The following is a 19,297-nucleotide window of genomic DNA, read 5'->3' as shown; positions in this document are numbered from 1 at the left end:
GTTATCTAAACATTTCAGTCGACCTTTAACAGCACGAGACCTTAGTTAACTTGCTTATAGATAGGTGGCAGCACCTTCTTGAAAAACGTTCATATTGAAAATCAATTTATAAGGCGGCTTACGCGTGCGATTTATATGTCTGTCTGTGTGTCATTTACATTGGGAAATACCAAAGAAGGATCATGTTCATGTCTAATTATTTTCGAGACCAATGGGAGCTCATGTGTCCGTATAAATAAATATTGTAGACCCCAATCATATTCTTTGACACTTTATACTCATTTTGAACCTAAGAAAGCAGTCAGACTTATCAAAAACACCCTGTATACTTAATAATCAGTATTTATCCTGGGTATTTCTAGCGTGAAAAAAATTAAGATGGGAGGTCGTGAAAATCGATTTTCCTTGAGACTACTGAGAGAGAGCTTTACCACTTAAGGTAAGGAGAGAGGTACTTGAAATCTATTGTTGGTCCTGCCTGACACAGCCTCTGTAGTTTAATCAGCTTCCACTAAGAACAATTAACGTTGTTCTATAAGCCTCTAGAGGGAGCTAGATAAGTTTTAGAAACTTAATCTCACCACCCTTAATTAGTTTTATCCCCTTTTGGAACACGGGAGTGAAAATACTTCGACGACCCAAGCTTTACTAAACTCCAAGCTTCTAAATCTTCTACGATGATCGTTCTAAAGCCTAGACTATTAACGGGTGGACTTGAATTCAGCTATTATTGGTCGGTTTAGTATCCCTTTTATTGTAGTTTAATTATCCTTAGTTTGAATCAATATTTTACAAATATAGCTCATAGAGGGCCTGACAGAGTAGGCTATTGTTCTATAGTCACTTTAATGAAAACTATCACTTCTAGTCCATGATGTAATAGTCTTATATCGTCTCTAAAGACTCCCATCCACCCTATTTTCTATTACGGTCTAAAAAGATCTTCCTTTCTTTTTGGCGGGGAAAAATAATAAAGCTTTATGTAAGGATTTAGGAGAAAGAGAGAGTACTGGACCGTAAAATAGTTTCAGGTTGAAGATTATGTCTACCTTTTTTATACTCCTTGATAAATTAGCTCTTGTACTAATAAAGATAGACGATACTACAAAAATAGATGAAGTAGAAGTATAGGCCTATAATAATGTATTTGAAGATGAGTAAGATGTAATTTCAAATTTACTTGATTCTACTTAAGAGACTTTTAACCATAAATAATTTAATTACCAATTTACCACTTATGACAACGCCTTTCAGTAATACAAGGATTAAATTAAAATATTACAAATTTCACACTTTGAATGCAAGTGATATCTAGTTTATTAGGGAGAAGGTACAGTAAACTAGATATAGCTTCTTGTTAAAATATTATAAATTTCACACTTTTAATGCAATTTTAATATTAAGTAAATTAAAATCAAATTCGAAGTTTTTTAATTTCTATCTACAGTAGAACTTCTATCAAAAACTATTTATTGATCTAACGATAACATTCTAAAGTTACGAAGTAAAGTAATCAATATATTATTTATTATTAAAATTGAACTCTAAATCTTTTTAATCTTAGAAAGTTTTGTTGACGTACTAAATAATTTCTGAACTTTCAGTATAGTGTCATATCTTACTAGGCCTATAGAAATTAAAATATGTAAAAGCTGGCAAGTGTCATTAAGATATTAGACAGTTAATAGCGTAATATCACGATTTTATGCAAATAAGTTTAAATATTCCTATATAAGACTTTGGGGACAACAAGAAACATCTATTACGTGTTTAATCCTTCAAGAAGGATGTTGTTTAAAAATATTTCCGTGTTAGAAGCGGTGATATCCGAGGATGAAAATGCGCCCTTGATTAACAAGGTACGAAATTTAAATTTAAATTAATTTTAATTACCTAAAAGAAATAAATTAGGCTACATCTATTTTGCAGTATTTTGAAAAAGAGAGACTTGACTGTCAAGTTTTGGACGATAAAATTTTTTCAAATAATTCGCTAATTGTGGCTGCGAGTTACGTATTAAACAACCTTAAAATTCCGTAATTACTACTTACTAATTAAGCAATGTTTCCCCATAATTTAACCCTAATTAAAGTTAATTTTCTAGATTAATTAAAATAATTTAGTGAAATAACTTGTTACTTAATTAATTTGTAGTCAATAACCACCTTACGAGATTAAAATTAAAATTAATTTCTCAATTAATTAGTTAGCCACAATTATATAAATTAGTTACAGCTTTATTTTTTTAAAGGTACAGTATCAGCGAATCTAGCAATTTTTCCATTGAAAATAAGGATATATATCTGTCATATGAAACGTCATTTGATTATGACAGTTCGTACGATATGACGTTTCCAATTAGAAACGAACATGCATCAATTATTCAATGTTTAAGCATCACTGATGTTGACGCCCCCTTTCGTAGCATTATCAAAGCCTTCCACAGAAATGTAAATTAAATTAATTTACTTCATAAGTAAATAATAACCACGCAATAAGTTAAAACCGATAACGTTTATTTTAAGATTGATATTTTGATGGTGCATTGTTCCTTGGGTTCACTAGTCGGTCTTCTAATAATGTTATACAAATTCCACGTTCGTTCTGTATCGAATATGAAATACAAAAGCACACGACGTATCGTAGTTGATAGCATCTGGATTGTCTTGACAATAATTCTTCTAAAACGTAAGCCTGACATCACAAAAAACCGATATCTTAAGATAACAACGTGCTCAATTATGCAGAATTGAAATTAAATATATTTATTTTTGTGTATTTCAGAACCGAAACTTTATAACAGCGTTTCAATTCGCCTTGCAGTTGGGTTCTGGAAAATTGCGTGTTTCGTTATGGTTTCTTGGTTGGCTGCTGACGTAGAGAGCAACGCCATTGTTAGGAAACGTTTGGTGATTGATACAATTCATGACGTCACAATGAACCCGAATGTTAAAGTTTACATCGCTGGAGGAATAGATCTTGAAAATATTTTGAAGGTATGGCAGTAATAAGAAAAAATGTACGTAGCTAATGCGCTGATGGTTTGTGTGTGAGTACGTGTGTGTGTTTGTTTGTGGACCTCTGATAGACGAAAACCTGTTTGTCAGTTTAAGAAATGATTCGCTATCAGCCTAGAACTCATATTGGGATAAAAGAATTGATATAATTGTAATGATTTAAATTTAATTATTAAATTCTAGATGGACAAATCGACGATTTTCCGTGGTCTAAAAAGTCGCATTGAGGTCAAGAGTTCAAGTGAATTGGAGTCGCCTCAATTCCTCAAAGCCTTGTGCAAGCGACCTTCTATTTTAATCCACGAGGCAGCTGAGGGACGTAGATTCATCCAACGTATGGGACCGGAAGTTCATAACACCAACAGATTCTTGATTGGACAGGAAGGCCTCATGTCCGTCTCATCAAGTTTCAAACTCTCCAAAAATATTTCCAAGTTGGCCGTTGAGAAAATCAACCAAAGGTTTGAGTTTGTTTGTTTTCTTAAATTTTAACCCTATTACTATTAGAACTATAATTTCTATTTGTTGAAATGTTAGTGATATTGTATCAAATTCCACTCAATTAGTGAGAATTTCTTTAATTGTTTCTAGAATCATTAGATTTCGTGAGACAAAACAAGACGTTAATGGATTAAGAAAGGAATTAGAACACATGGAAAAATACATGCTTCGTGAAACAGTTAGTTATAAAGAACGAAGCCTTAACGTGAAACATTTTCCCGAAGTCTTCTATACCTGGTTAATTGTGTTTTCTCTAGCTTTATTGATGTTCATTTTCGAAGTAGCTTATTAATTAACTAACCCTTTATTACTAGTTAAACTTTATTTACAAAATAATTTCCTTGGCGTTTCTATGGAGGACTTGGTTTCTTTTCATTTTTGTCAGCTTTATTAGACCATGGTCGTTTTCTGTCGTAATAGCAAATGCATCTGTCACGTGGTCGGTTGCCTTCGGTGCAATCTCCCCCCAAGTAACTGTGCAATGCCCTGCAATCTCGTTCGCAATCGGGAGCCAATAGAGTTCCGTTGCCATTGCAAGTTTCCAAGGAACCTGACACAATGTTTTAAATTGTTTTAACACGGAATATCTTGCAATTTTCAAAGTTATTATTACCTTTCAAAACTGCACCACATATGGTGTCTTCCTTCCCTTGTAAATTGTCCCAACATCGATTACCCCATAGGAAACCGTCCCTTTTTAGACGCCATACTAGGTCCCTTTTTACGTCACAATAAGTTTGTTTCGCCCAGCGTGGGCAAACCCCTTTAATTATTGAGAAAGTAACATTTAATTTTGAACTACCGTAAGATTTAAATACTTAAAAAAATAATTTCAAACTTCAGCCCAATGTTATATTTTTATAATTTTTGTTATTTTAACTTATACTCTATTTATCTCTTTAAACATTTTAAATTAAATTAAGTTAACTTAAGTACTTACTTAATCCGTATTCTTCATCAGCGTGTCCATGTCCGTAATAACCAAAATCGCAATTGGTCAACGATACCATAATAATGGTCATTATCACTCGCGTTAACGTAAAAAGACCAGAATTGTTACCAAACATTGTCGTAGATTTTTAAACCTTTTTAGAAATATTATAGTGTTTAGGGTTATTGCGTTGGTTATTTAGGCTACCTTAGAGATGAGTTGTTTCATAGAATCGTCTTTGAAACGTTCTGATAATATCGAATGTGATTGAAACAGATTTATAGAGATAGTTTAGAAAGCCAAACAGGAAACAGTATGATTTATGTTTTAAATTAATCAACTGATTGACAAGTTTAAACGCCGTTTAATGTATGTCTATTTGAAGCTATTTAGTTTAAATAACCATCTTAAATCTATCAATATAAGTAACATTTTTCCCTCTTTGACAATTGCGTCGTCGGAGTAGTCGAGAATCAATTGATTATATAACGCGATCAAACTTATGAACATAAACTTATGATTTATTGAAATCATCTTAGACCAACCTAAATATTTAGCGTGGACGATTTAGTTATGTGTAAAGAAAATTGTTAAATTATTCTATATACATATTGACGAAATCCTCTCCGTCTCAAGTTCCTCTTGACCTTAGAAGCTGTGACGTTGTGTTTTGTAGGCGAGTTGATTTTCATAAGTACTAAATGTATTCTAAGAAAGGTGATATTGGATAATAACGGTCAGATAAATTTCTAAAACTCCATTCATGACACATTACGTAAATATTTTTTACTATGTTTATATTTATTTTTAACAGAAGTACAGTACATCAGCTAAGTCATTAATTTAATTTAACCGTTTTATAAATTGCAATTAAATATATTTTATGATAATTAACTATAATTATTATTAAATTCTGTTAGTAGATGTTTACAATCTTCTACTTTTAAAGAAAAGTCATAAGGAATTATTAATACCACAGAATCAAATAGCTTTATTTGTTGTTATAAACTTTCAAATACAACAATTTATATTTAATTAATACAAGTAAGCAATGGTGGAATAAATATAAATGGAGAGATATATGAACTATTTATGTTTAAAATAATATTAAAAAATATTTAAAATTTAATTAAGCCTAATTATATTTTGTAAAAGTATTTAATAATTAGCATATTAGCAAATGTACTTTAATTAAAAATTCGTGTGTTAATATTTTTCGAGTATTCATAGCTAATTATCCAAGGATATTAATAAGAAATATTAAAGGCATCCCTTATACTACGCTCTAAGTTTCAAGTTCAAAGTTCCTATTAAATTTAATATCCTCGGTGCAATATATTTAAGGCCTCTTAGTTGCTGAATTTAAGCCAATTGTGTCTATTTAATTTGCGTCTGCATTTTCCTCTGTTGTATTGACTGTTTCCTTTTCCTTGGCATCGGCCATTTCAATCAACTCCCTCGGGTTTTCCTTGCAACAACCCAAAGTTGCAGCCAAGCCTATAATTAAAATTGTAATCAAACCAATACCGAAGGGGCCCAATATTAATTTTGAAAATTAATATTTTACCAAGTCGAAGTCGTGGATTAGTGGCGTAATATATGATGGGGTTAAAGGTTAATGAACCTTTAGCGCAGAGAGGTGGAATCAAGGTCAAAAACAAGGGAACCGTTGATGGGTCAGCAAAGACAGTCCACATACACAAAACGGCGTAGGGGCTCCATGCCACGATGAACGCCACAATCACGATTAAAGTCATCTGAAATACATTTCTAAATCAGTAAATATGCAATAAACCTAAATCTTACCAATGTTTTAAGGGAGTATACTCACTATATTGACATTTTTTTCGTTAGCCCATTTATCATTGATTGAGGATCGCAGGGCTGCCATTTTTTTACTTTTCATACGCTTTGCGATTGCCACGTAGCAGTAGATGATTGCACCCAATGGCACCAGGTACCCTAAGACGAAATACGACACCAAGAAGGATTTATAACTCGAGTCGTTATGGCGCCAGTCGATTGTGCAAGTTGTGATGCTGGGTTCCAAACCATATCTGTGGGAATAATCACAATGCAAGTATGATGTTAGGTATCATTTGTTAAAAGAATAGACAGTTTTCACTAAAATGTCTACAGCAAATGTATCCCATCTCTAAGCTTAAACTTCGGTGCAGTGTTGTCAGGTCTTCTGTGAGTCAAGTACTGATTCAAACTGAACTGCACCTTTTTCTCTCTTCAACCTCTTGACTCACCTATGACCTGGCGACACTAGGGTATCGGCAAAAGCACTCCCCTTTAGTGGAACTATGTATATCTAAAGGTATTTCTTTGAGACCGGTTAGTCCTCATTGAAATGAACTGTACCTGGCCCATCCTAAGAGTGGCATAAGAGCCCAGAAGGCAGCGAAGATCCAAATGGCCACTAAAAACTTGCAATAACGTCGGTAGGTGAGCTTCCCCCTAGCGTTGCTACTCTTGAAAGTCACCGAGTACCGGTCCAACGCCAGTAATCCGAGAGTCGCGATATGAGCGGTACCAAATAGAAACCCAGTAAACGCGTACCACTGACATCCACCTTCTCCAAAGAGCCATCTGAAATCATATTATTTAATATAATTAGCAAACGTCTTATTGTCTTGGTCTAAATTGTAGTAACATCAAGTGACATTCTTAAGGAATTGTTCTTTAAGGTTCGTAATGACCATTACTGCGTGGGTACTTACGTTTTGGCAAAGCTTGAAGAAGCCGAAAACGGAAACCCAAAAACAAGTACTCCCAGATCAGACACTGCCAAATTGACCAATAAGACAGCGGTCGGTGTTAAGAGTGCCCGAAATCTAATGAACATAGCCAGTACCAATCCATTTCCAAAAGTACCAATGATACCTGAATCGAAAAACAAATACCAATAATAAATAAATAAATAAATAAATAATTACCCTGACGAATTTTGAAATAAATCAAAAAAATCCTTACCAATAATAACTAAATAAATGCCAATAAATGTATGAGTCGAATCTGGAAATGGATTGTCAGGGAATTCCGGAGCTACAGGTAACAAGGCTGAATCCATGCTGGAACCTTGAGACTGAGTAGTTGGCGCGATTAGATTAAGTTCAGTAGACATAATTGATAACCGAGTTTAATTTTTCTTCCTAAATAATTTTTACTGATAATATTTATCATCCAAGGAGTTGAATTCAAGTCCTCTCTTTGCAAAAACGCCGTGATATATGCGTGAGATCGACTTTAGCAAGTTTAGCACTTGACAATATGAAACATAATATGTTGTTCTGTATAGCCATTTCCGTTAAGGGATTTGTTACGCTAATTTTAATTTTTATTTCAAGAAGGAAGCTACAGTGCATTCTTTTTTTATGCGAAATTTTAATCCAGGATTATGTACGTTATGTTAGGATTTAATTCTCTCTCCATTGTTATCTTGTATGAAATTCTATATTATAAAAGCATTTGAAGGTGTATATTACCAAGAAGTGATATCTAGTTTATTAGGGAGAAGGTATAAGATGCCCAAGTATTCGCGCGTGCCATAGTCCCAGTCCCCCTTGCAAAATTCAAGGGGGACGTAAAAGGAGGCCGGGCTATTTCGCTGCCTCTCCTCAGTCGGAAAATACAAGTAATTTTCGTCATTCGAGTCGCGCTGACGTGAGTTTTCAAGAACCAATAAGATGCATGCTGGTTGTAATTTAGAGGCGGCTGGGATTAACTCCGGACCTGCATTTGGACTGGAGATAAAGCTGGAAATGTGGAGGCGAATTTACACCTCTCCCTAGTAAACTGGATATCACTTCTTGATATTACTTTGTTATATATACGCTTTAAAAGGCGCTGTTGGGAAGGACCTGGAATATGTTGGATAATTTTTCGAGCCCTGTTTGAAAGAACTTTTATGTCTAGTTGCAGCAGAAGATGAAGTATATGGTTTTGATTATTACGAGGGTTTTTTTGAAACGAACTTATAAACCCAAAGTTATGACTTCTGAGGCTTCAAAGTGAAGGTAGCAAAGGAATTTTTAATGCGCATTTAGTTATTTTTCAAGATTTGTTTAAGAAGCCCAAGTATCTTTTACAAACCCTAAGTTTTGACGTCACCAAGTGAAGGTAGAAATAACAAGTGTGTATTAGTGTCAATTTATAGACCATTGTTTAATTAATAAAATCTCAGGTATTTAGTACAAATATAAAGGTATGAAGTAGAATTATCATTAGCTTATAAGAAATTTCTCGTACAGAGTAATGGCACTCTCCCAGCTTTTACTGTATTAAGGTCTACGGGCAAATATCATGGGGTGCCACTATTAAATATATATAATCACTTATTTTCCAAAGTCAATCTGCTTCAAATCAAATAATAGGCTTACATATTCGACTGTTTGAAAAACTCACTAAATAAAGGCAGTCATATTCTTTACACCTAAATTTGAACATAAAAATACTTCATTTTACAAAAAAAAAAGAAAAAAGAAAAAATACCCGGAAACTTTTGTTTTGAAAACTTTCGTGGGAAAACTTGAAATAAAAAACAAAATCACTTAAATAATTATTTATTATTTGGCAAACAGCTATACAATTTCAAAATTCAAGAATTGAGGCGCAAAATTTGCATATAGTAAATTGCATTCTATAAACATTTACCATTATATATTATTAGGCGACTAACCCTTTACAACTTACAAAATATTGCGAGATGTTAAGTTTCTAGTTGACTTTCCTTAAATTGGGAAAACAATGATTTTTATACATATTATAGACGTCAAAAAACACTCATCGCTATTTACTTGTTAATCATAGAAAAGTAGTTCATTGAAAAAGATAGTATATTATTTGCCTTATAAAATTCCCATCAAAATATATCAATCAATCAATCATTTTACCAATACTGATTAAATACTCTACGCATTTTCCTTAAAGAAATATCCAAAAACCAAACAAGATAATCTTCCAGATTGAAAAATAGGAATTTTTTTTGGGAGAAAACTGAACTTCACTGAAGAAAAGAATGATTTTTAATCTTTATATATCCCACACCTTTAAGAAGGAACTCTATTGTAAATGTATTGTATATGGAGAGTAGAATAGAGTGCGAGGTATAGTGGATGGGTTCTTTCTATGGCGTTTGAATTTAACCCTCCCCTGCCTTTAATCTCTATTAAATCTTTAAGGTGAGATAATTATAGGCCTACAGCATGTCCTAATGGAAAATAACCGTGAAAATCCTAAGTGTTGACTTTTACCTCTGGTGGTTGAAGAAGTCAGAGAGGCCACCCACCGTAACACCAGGTTTTTTAAAGTGTCTTTGATAAACCACCACTGTGCTAGAAATTACCAGTCATTTTTGTTTATGACATTTTATTCAGTATTTTTTGCTCTGAGAACCAATTTGAAGTGTTATTCACGCATGCGCTTAAGTGAACGTATTGTATATATTTAGCAATTAATTATATTTCTCTTTTATCATTTTCAAATAATGTTTATGGGAAATGATTTATCTTGAAAAGTTCTACAAAAATGTAAATCCAAATGAAATTGCTTGTTTACATTTAAAGCAAATACTTGGAACATTGTAAATTGGATTAGAAATTGCTCTAGATAATGTATTGGGCGCCCTTTGACCTGTAATATTTTGGATTGACGTCACAGACTTTTAAATATATTTTAAACTTGAAAATAACACCTAAACTTTATACCAAGCAAGGAACTATGACGCTTTGTAGAAGCGTGTCACGTACACTTTAAATACACAGCTTATTGGAAAAACCTTAAGTTTTTCAAAGGAAACCACGAGGGGCTATTCACTATCCTCATCTATTATGATTCCCGTGCTTTTCTTATATAGGACTGGTTTCAAAAGATCTTTATCAACGTATCAGTGCTTCTACCCTCGGATAAAGGGGAAGGGTTAAAATGAAGTCCCTTTTCAATTTTACAAAGTCCCTCGATGTTAGTTTGCTTTCAAAAATCACAATCTCAAGAAAGCCCCGAGCGACAAGTCAGAAAAGTTAAAAGCTGAACCACGAAGGGTCTTTCCTTCGCCAAACGCGGCGCGAAAACGCCGATAAGTAACTTACGAAGTTTTACTTAGAAATTTAAAATGGAATCAGTACTAAACGATACCCAATGTATCTTATTCGAAACTAAAAATTTTACGTTTGATGGTTTCGAATTATTCAAATATGAAAAGCAAGAGTATTTTATGGATTATTTCGCGTTCGGTGTACCATTTTTGAAACTTTTAATTTGCTTAATTGGAATTATCGCTAACGCTTTGAATATCGTGGCTTTGACGCGTTCGAACCTTTCGGCATCCATAAACATTCAATTGGCCACTCTCGAAGCGATAAATTTGATTTTATACGTCACATTCTTCTACGAATTCGCCATGTTTTTCAACAAGAATTGGGTGATCCTGTTCTCCGAGCACGTTAGCGTGCTTTCGGCCATCTCGTATTGCGTCAGTCAGACCTGCATTTGCATCTCAAATTGGTAAGTTGAATTATCGTCCTTATTTGTTTAATTACATTTCGAGCCTTAGGATGTTACCAAAAGCGGATTACGCTTCACACACGATGTTACTTATGTTCATTCCTTGTTTAAATTTTTCAGGTTGACGGTGACAATTGGCTTATGGAGGTTCGTGGCCATCACGTTTCCTTTGCAAGCCTCAAACTTGTGCACCCAACTTCGTAGCAAACTCGTTTGTGTCCTGGTACTTTTGTCATCAATCGCATTATGGTCTTACTACTACTTTTCCTTCGAATGCCTGTTATACGTCTACAATCTGACGTCATCAACCACGGATTCTACTGTCGAAAAGCAAATTGCAGTTGGCTTGACCGGAAACTGGAGACACGCCGAGACAGACGCCACTTTCAAATTGTACTTCCCCATTGCTGTCCTGCTTAGCACGGCTGTTCCGTGTACCCTGTTGATGATAGTGTCCTTTGCCCTCATTTTGCGACTATGGATGGCCAGGAGTGACAGGAAAGCGATGAACGTACCCAAAAGGCCGTCTAAAACCAAGGTACCGTACATGTTTCAGAAATCCTTTACCCCTTTACCAAACTTGACCATACTGCATGCCGAGGAAGGTTTTAGAAGTGGTTTGGTTCAGTTCTTCTCTGGGTTGGGTCGGAGGTGAACCCATAAGGTTATCTCCCAATTAACCAAGGCTTAGATTATAACCCCATTTGCTGCAGTTTCTGTACAACTTAGAGGGAACTAATAAATTTTAACCTATGGATGTTATTTAAGGTTATTCAGGAAGTGGAGAAACACAATTTCCGCAAGGAGCGTCGCATCACTCTGGCATTGACGGCTATGATCCTGATGTACTTTTTGACGTACTTACCTGACAGCATCATCAGCATCATGTACTGGTTTTACCCCCAATCCTACATTCAAACGCTGTTCATTTGCCAATTGGCTTGGAATCGTTGCGGAATTTTATTCTGCAACTCTCTGACGATTATCTTTTATTGCATCATGAGCAAGAAGTTGCGTTACAACTACCTTCGAATTTTGTATTGGCCTTTCGCTCTCTGTTGGGGTCAAAAGCTCAAAAATGGCCTTTATTCCCCAAGTATCCCTGATGGTCTGGATAGTCCTAGTCCACGCGGCTCTACCATGAGCATGGAAAGAACCTCAATCTCCGAATAGTCATGAATCGATAATGAATTGAAGTCTTTGAGAGGGAGGTTTAATTTTCAATTAAGGATCAGGTTCTTCATTAGGGCAAACCAAGCCACTGTGTGGTTGTGAAAACTCATTAACTAAAAATCACTTTTTATTATTTCATTTAAATAACCATCCCTTGAGACTTAATTCATTTTCTAATTTAATTAATATACATTTTGATATGTAATGAGGTTTTTTATTGTTTAAAATTTTTGTATGGGTTCATCTTTTATAATAAAATGTTTTTAAATAAATAATCTATTTGTACTGGTCATTCATTTTCTTCAACTAGGGCATTTTATTGGTAAACTAACTTTTATGAATAATATAATACGTTGAAACAATTTAATATTTCAAACATTTGTAACAATAGACCTGAATATATTGCATAATAGGCCTAGAACCACTCATTTCCTTTGAATTTCCCGCCAATAATTCGATTTTGGCGCGAGCAGCTTTGGTTTCAGTTTCGAATGTCTGGCAGTACTGCGGCCCACTGCTCACTCAGTGTTTTGACTTCGCTGCATTTAGTATTCTTTTTGCGTCGCGTTAATTTAATTAAATACTTATTATTAAATTAATCTACCGTTAATTAACCTTAACTTAACGTAATTGTAGGTCCTGACGCCTTATATTCCATTGAAATGGGTAAGAAAACTGTATTATTTCCGTATCTAATACGCAAAACATGTCAAGAAAATTTGACATTAACCAAGGCTTAAGATGCTTTTCTATTCTCTAGCCCTAGGATTTTATTGATTTATTTACTGACTTTATTAGATGCTTATAGAGACATTAAATTTAATTCATTTATCTTTGGTTTTAGATGGCCTAGCGGCTTCTTTGGAAAATTTGAAAATATGTACAGGGGGAGAAACGCAATTTTCAAATGAAAAACTTCTCTCTAGTTTGGATGCTGTTATCGGCAAAATTAAAGTTGAAGGTATGTTTATCTTTTTATTTTTAATTAATAAGGCCAATTTAATCATAGGAATTGAATATATAACAAAGATTTGTTGTAAAATAAACAAAAACAAAATGAAAATAAGGATTTTATTCATTTTTATATTTATTTGTTTAATGTGAAATTAATAAGCTACTCCATTGGCTGTACCCTTGCACGTTATGTGCTCTATGTTCCAAAAGAGTGTAGCCACCAACCGAGGAACGTTTATGTATTTTATAACTATTAGAAGCACACCGTGGAATTTTAATTTCAATAGGGCAACTTGGAGGTTCAAATTCACCACCGCTCTGTGTTAACTATATCAACCCACAGATTATTTTGTTAATAAATAAAGCTTAATTTAGTGGTGGTTAATTATTTCGCGCATACCAGACTATATTTCAATTCGTAGAAATCAATCCCATTTCTGTTGCTTGCTGTTGCACTCCAAGGCTCTCTCCAATCTATTGTGACAGAATCACTCGTGACTTCTGTCACTGCTAATTGAGGGGCTGGAGGCATAAGTGTGACCATAAGTCCCTCAGTTGAAGTAAATTTCATAGCATCCTCTGCAGCAGTTGCAAAATGAAAATGAAGATAAGCTCCAGGTGGGAAACCACTGATTGTGAATGAGTTGTCAACAACTGAAATAGAATGACAATTTTTTAAGTTATGTCATGCTTATAATTGCAAAGATATAATTAACCTTCAGCTACTCCATTGTGATTTTCTTTCATCGCGTTGTTTTCGGCATATAGAGTGTACATATAGAATACCTTAGTCAATTTAGTTGCCTCATCCTCTGGTTCAACTTTGAACTGAACTGAGTTGTCAGTTATTTTCATGGTATTTAGACTCTTAATGCCAGGGAAAACCTCTATTTTAATTAGATATATTTAATTAATTAGTTAGTTTTTAGTTTATTCTCAAGGGTGACCATTTTTACTACGTTTCAATAATTTTTACTTTTGCGAAAATTTGGGCGCAAAAGTATTGTTCAGACCCTTAATGGCTGGCTGGCTGGTTGCCGCAATTTTCTATATAACTTTTTATAAATTTCATTCTTTTTCGAATATTTCCCCAATTTGTTACGTGCAATAATTAATGTTCACCCTTTGATTTAAATTGTTAATCAACCTGGTTCTCTTTTATTCGACACTACGTTGATATTGTCAATTGCGAATCCATAACCATTGTCGGCTCGACATTGGTAAGAGCCGGTTTTATTGTAAACGATCAAAGACGAACTTCCATTTTTACCCATTGTAGTAAAAGCAAACTCCAATGGTCCAGAAAGCTGTAGAAAGTGTTTGATTAACTACTATGCAGCTACTATTTAAGTTAAACTGCGCAATGTGGGGATAAAATGATAGGGTTGTTTCTGCATTTAAATTAGGTTAGATTAGGCTGCCTAATTACTGTAAACATATTGTGTTTTTATTAAATTGTATTATTATGCTACCTTATAAAACCATTGCACTCTTGAACTGGGTGTACTCCAGACATCACACGTGATTGTTGTTTTAATTTTATTTGCATTATCGTTTTCGCCTATGAAAACGGTTGATTCCCTTGCCTTAATTATTGGTGGTCCTACAATTTAATTAACACAATTAAATAATATCTTAAAGTGATAGTATCACAATCGCATTTTTTTATTTTTACCATATACTGTAATAGTGATTTTGTTAGTTTGAATTAAAACTCCAGTTACTGGGTGAGTAATTGTTAGTTGCAAAGTGGTATCTTCCAAATCACTGGTGACCATTTTAATCACTACCCCATCAGGGTCTGGTTGAAAAACGTTCAAATCCAGGGGTTGACTCGTTTCACCTTTTAAAAGTGACCATTGCCTTAAACCTTGAACTCTTTTAATGTTGCATTTCAATGTCTCTCTTTGACCAAGTACCACGTTCTGTTTCGATGGACATGGGTCGGGTAATTGGGCGTCTAAAATACGTAACAATATTTTAATTATGGTAGATTAATTTAGTGTTTTTTTAATTAAAACTAATTAAATTTAATTGAAAATTTACCTGTAAATGATAAAGTTAGAAGAAATATCGCGACCAAGTACGCGGTGTTCATTTTGAACAGGTTTAAAGTGAAAAAATGCTACCTTTTGCAAAATTTTATATAATATGCGTAATCCTAAGTAAGGTAAGAAGAATAAGTACGTTTTATGAAAGAGTACAAGGTTAACGACGTTTATTCGACTTTTATTATCGTTTTTGCGACCTTGTTTCGCAGTTTACAATCCCTTTAAAATTCAATATTGATTAACAAAAAATAATGGAAGGAATTAAATACGATAAGATTAACTATCTCTATTGTCTTAATAAAAATCCGCCTTCTTTTTTTTTTGGGAAATCAGTTGCATAACTAACCACCCTTTGACCTTTTGTGAAATGTTTTCAGACGATTCCAAAGAAGAAATAGTTCACGAACTTGTGAATAATGATATTGTCACATCAATTACAATATTACTTAAAAGAACTAATAGTTTACCTGTGGCAGTTACGGCCAAATTATCAGAAATGGTCGCTGAATTAGCCAAAGATGGTAAACAACAACAACTACGATTAAAATTATAGTTTGATCAGGGATAGATTTAATTTTAGAAGTAGGAATGGAGAACGATTAGTATTTACTCGAGTCAGACTCATAGCACCCAGTATATAGCCCGCCCCTCCCTCCAACACGTAACGAAAAGTTTAAATTATCTTATTGGCTCAGTTAAACTACGTTTTGATGACGTTGCTGACGGGGACGGTGAAAAATACGTAATTCCTTTTTACCTCTGTCGCTATGACCCGCCTCTTCTTTCATACCCCCTCCCCGTCCTGTGGAAAGGGTTTCCGGGACTTTGACGCGCGCCCACGTTACTCTGTTCTCCATTCCTACTTCTAAAATTAAATCTATCCCTGGTTTGATATAATTATTAATACGTTGTTTAGACAGTGCACGTAAATTATGCACGGATAGCAGCATAATATCGCCATTGGTTGAATTAATCAATCATAATAATGAGGAAATTGTTATACAATCGTGCAGAGCACTTGGAAACATTTGCTATGATAATGGTTAGCTAATAATTGTAATCGTATATTAATTTTAATTATTAACGCGAGTTAATTATGAATAGACCCCGCTAGGAGTATCGTAAAAGATTTGAGAGGAGTTGAAAAAGTTGTTCTTCTTTTGGAAAAACTATTGGGTTTGTCCGAAATGCCTGATAACTTGAGAACCGTCGCGTCAGGGTGTTTGTTTAATATGACTGATACATTCGGTGAGGTCGCCTTTCTGTCTTCAGTCCTAAGCCTTAATTATTGTTAGTAGTTTTAATTATAATTAACGCTTAATTAGAGGAGACACAAGATCAGGCTCTTTCAACCGGAATTGTCGAAGTTTTGCTTAGATATTTGCGTAGATTTCATTCTAACGAGGAGGTCGCCACTCATTGTCTCGTTGTATTAAATTGTTTGGCTGATTTAGGTATATACTTTTAATTGTAAGCTGAATTACTTACAATTATTCGATGATGAATGTCTGTCTATTTTTGAAGAGAGTGGTCGCAAAAAGTTGATGGAGAAAGGTTCATTAGGTTCGCTTATTGAACTTATTGGGAAAGAATTTCCTGATGATAGTTTGGAGTCGCTTTTAGAGCTATTTGGAAATCTAGCAGAAAATGGTAAGTTTTGTGAAGCCTATTTATCTCGAGTACTATTTGCAATAGCCCTATAGTGTTTGGTATCAGTAGATAGAGGACAGTTAGGGCTATAATACCTCAAAATTACATCCCTGTATCTTTGAATACACCGGAGTTATGACCCCCCAAAGTTAGTCGACACGGAAATAAATTCGAAATTAGTTTTATTTTATGCAAAGTCGATTTTCTCGAGCATTATTTGCAATAACCCTATAGTATTTGGTATCAGTAGATAGAGGACAATTAGGGCTATAATACCTCAAAATTATTTCCCTCTATCTCTACATGCATCGGAGTTATAACCTCCCAAAGTTAGTCGACACGGAAATAAATTTGAAATGAGTTTTATTCTATGCAAAGTCGATTTTCTCGAGCATTATTTGCAATAACCCTATAGTATTTGGTATCAGTAGATAGAGGACAATTAGGCCTATCACATCCTAGATAGGATTTAAAAATATATCATAACATCACAGAGTTATGATAAGTTTTTTATTATTGTTCAGATGGTGTGAAATTATTTCTTTCCAAAAACGGTTTTTGCGAACGCGTTCTCGAGTTAATTTCGCAACATCAGCGAAGATCGCGTGATGAAGAGAGTTTAAACATGATTAAAACCATGTACGATCTCATAATACTCGTACTAACTGGTGATGAAAGCATGGAGTATTTATACCAGGAGGGTAAAGGAAAAGTTTATCAGGAAACTCTAGCTTGGTTAAGACATCCTGATGAAAGTGTACAAGTTGCCGGTGCATTGGCAATCGGCAATTTTGCCAGAAATGGTAAATTATCTAGTGTTTGGGTTTTTTTTTAAAGATAGCGTTAAAGTTAATTATTTTAGTTAATTTTAATTAGATACTCATTGCATTCAAATTGTGGAACACAGTGTAATTAAAGATCTCTTGAATGTTCTCGATAAACATACTGGTATCGATGGTGATATTAGATTGCAACACGCTGTACTTTCAGCCCTCAGAAATCTAGCCATACCTGGTTGTTAATTGCCTTATTACTAATTACTGTCGTAATTAATTTTGTATGCTAATTTATTTATTTAATTAAGGGGAGAATAAGCGTGTTCTGTTAGAAGCGGGTGTTCTTGATAAACTCTTGACCATGGTGGTCATTGAAACGTTTCCCGTCGTTTTTAAACTATTGGGAACGTTCAGAATGTTAGTTGATAAACAAGGCAAGTATTACTTTGTTTTTTACTTTTGCGCGATTAGGGTTAGCAAAAGTATTAGTCCGATAACATCCGGCTGGCTGGCTGGCTGGTTTCATTTCGTGTTTATGTGCTTTTTTTCTTATAAACTTAGAGAAAAGTGCCATAATATTGGGATCTAACCCTAATTTAATGAAACGTTTGGTGACGTGGTGCCAAACTGATGACCATCCTGGGGTCAAAGGTAAACCAAAACTATTTTTTTTATAATTAATATTTTATTTAAATATTTTTAAATTGAAAGGAGAAGCGACTCGTTTATTATCTTGGTTGGTTAAAAACTCCGCTTCTAGTCAGGTTGTCGCTTGTTTAGTGTCGGGGGGAGGAGTTTCCCCTCTTGTTTCTATGTTAACTTCTGAACATCTAGTCATGAGGAATGAAGCCTTGGTCGCGCTAACTTTGGTTGCCGCCACGCAATTAAGTATGATGATGCATTCGTTATTTCCGATGCATGTGACAAGGCTTAACAAATTTTGCTAAGCCTTGCCACTTGCATTGGGAATTTCGGTGCATTAATTGTGTTTAAATTTAATTAGGTATGGCGGAAGATGAATTTTTAAAGTCAAATTTATTAGAATCTCTCGAAAAAAGGTTGACAGCTGATAATGTCCCCGAAATTATTCAAAACTCTCTAACTTTAGTTCATGCTCTACTTAATTCAAGTAAGTTTCTGTTTAATTAAAGGTAGCATTAAAGGGTTCAAATAAGTTAATTTTAATGACTTTGGAATGATAAAATAAGCTTAATTATTGAGCATATTTTATTCAACTTATTTGAACGCTTCATTCTCCCTTTAAAACATCTCGTGGAACATTTTTTCAGGCTCTCTACGTCAGCGTATGACGTCATTGGGTTATCCCGAAAAATTAAAATCCCTGATCGCGAGTCAAAATGAATTGACAGCCCAAAAAGCCAAAGGTGTTTTAGACCAATTAGAACAATCAAATTAAATTTGACCAAATCAGTAAAAGAAATAAAGAAAATAAAGAATAATTTTAACAATGCACCCTTGAAATCAACACAATCAATTTGCAGTTAACGCAAAATTAAATTATAAAGTTTAATTAAAAGCAATTAAATGCATTCCAAATGCACAATTATTCCAGATTAGCTACAGTTTTTTCAAAAAAAAAAAAAAATTAATTATAACCGCTAAGCCTTTGCTAGCGGCATTGAAAATAACCGTACATTATTTTTAATGTATTTGAAAATTTAAGCAAAAAATATATATATTATATTCAACTTAAATCAGTATTCAATGATTTTCTAC

General features: G+C 34.0%; 6 protein-coding genes across 6 annotated transcripts; 3 read left to right on the top strand and 3 right to left on the bottom strand.

Moving 5' to 3' along the window:
• The first annotated feature begins 1,460 nt into the window (after window positions 1–1,460).
• On the top strand, window positions 1,461–5,995 carry LOC149654608 (uncharacterized). The gene is made up of 7 exons (XM_089846170.1): window positions 1,461–1,859; window positions 1,930–2,036; window positions 2,252–2,450; window positions 2,526–2,688; window positions 2,785–2,996; window positions 3,201–3,478; window positions 3,609–5,995. Exons 1-7 carry the CDS (start codon window positions 1,788–1,790, stop codon window positions 3,808–3,810), a joined length of 1,233 nt encoding a protein of 410 aa, XP_089702296.1. The 5' UTR covers window positions 1,461–1,787; the 3' UTR covers window positions 3,811–5,995.
• Window positions 3,869–4,593, bottom strand: LOC149654609 (uncharacterized). Its single transcript, XM_089845281.1, has 3 exons — window positions 4,459–4,593; window positions 4,132–4,281; window positions 3,869–4,068 (listed from the first exon to the last, which is right to left on the bottom strand). The coding sequence occupies exons 1-3, from the start codon at window positions 4,583–4,585 to the stop codon at window positions 3,869–3,871; spliced, it is 477 nt and encodes a 158-aa protein (XP_089701407.1). The 5' UTR covers window positions 4,586–4,593.
• LOC149654607 (visual pigment-like receptor peropsin) lies at window positions 5,806–7,664 on the bottom strand. The gene is made up of 6 exons (XM_089846172.1): window positions 7,429–7,664; window positions 7,176–7,338; window positions 6,817–7,044; window positions 6,281–6,506; window positions 6,017–6,206; window positions 5,806–5,946 (listed from the first exon to the last, which is right to left on the bottom strand). Exons 1-6 carry the CDS (start codon window positions 7,577–7,579, stop codon window positions 5,831–5,833), a joined length of 1,074 nt encoding a protein of 357 aa, XP_089702298.1. The 5' UTR covers window positions 7,580–7,664; the 3' UTR covers window positions 5,806–5,830.
• Window positions 7,665–10,427: 2,763 nt separating this feature from the next.
• Window positions 10,428–12,404, top strand: LOC149654606 (uncharacterized). The gene is made up of 3 exons (XM_089846171.1): window positions 10,428–10,956; window positions 11,077–11,494; window positions 11,725–12,404. The coding sequence occupies exons 1-3, from the start codon at window positions 10,565–10,567 to the stop codon at window positions 12,127–12,129; spliced, it is 1,215 nt and encodes a 404-aa protein (XP_089702297.1). The 5' UTR covers window positions 10,428–10,564; the 3' UTR covers window positions 12,130–12,404.
• A 237-nt stretch (window positions 12,405–12,641) lies between these two features.
• LOC149654604 (rap1 GTPase-GDP dissociation stimulator 1-like) lies at window positions 12,642–19,275 on the top strand. The gene is made up of 14 exons (XM_089846168.1): window positions 12,642–12,795; window positions 12,974–13,090; window positions 15,512–15,655; window positions 16,051–16,176; window positions 16,239–16,382; window positions 16,460–16,588; window positions 16,659–16,784; window positions 17,309–17,587; window positions 17,661–17,798; window positions 17,869–17,994; window positions 18,122–18,211; window positions 18,272–18,448; window positions 18,564–18,689; window positions 18,850–19,275. Exons 1-14 carry the CDS (start codon window positions 12,792–12,794, stop codon window positions 18,975–18,977), a joined length of 1,854 nt encoding a protein of 617 aa, XP_089702294.1. The 5' UTR covers window positions 12,642–12,791; the 3' UTR covers window positions 18,978–19,275.
• LOC149654605 (uncharacterized) lies at window positions 13,187–16,730 on the bottom strand. Its single transcript, XM_089846169.1, has 8 exons — window positions 16,623–16,730; window positions 15,130–15,212; window positions 14,759–15,043; window positions 14,556–14,686; window positions 14,231–14,390; window positions 13,800–13,970; window positions 13,484–13,737; window positions 13,187–13,410 (listed from the first exon to the last, which is right to left on the bottom strand). The coding sequence occupies exons 2-8, from the start codon at window positions 15,179–15,181 to the stop codon at window positions 13,225–13,227; spliced, it is 1,239 nt and encodes a 412-aa protein (XP_089702295.1). The 5' UTR covers window positions 15,182–15,212; window positions 16,623–16,730; the 3' UTR covers window positions 13,187–13,224.
• Window positions 19,276–19,297: the final 22 nt, after the last annotated feature.

The sequence above is a fragment of the Phalangium opilio genome, unplaced genomic scaffold (assembly GCF_054372755.1).
Source record: "Phalangium opilio isolate 3A_F unplaced genomic scaffold, DU_Popi_V2 ptg000079l_1, whole genome shotgun sequence".
Taxonomy (NCBI): domain Eukaryota; kingdom Metazoa; phylum Arthropoda; class Arachnida; order Opiliones; family Phalangiidae; genus Phalangium; species Phalangium opilio.
This window is presented reverse-complemented; position numbering and strand designations above follow the sequence as displayed.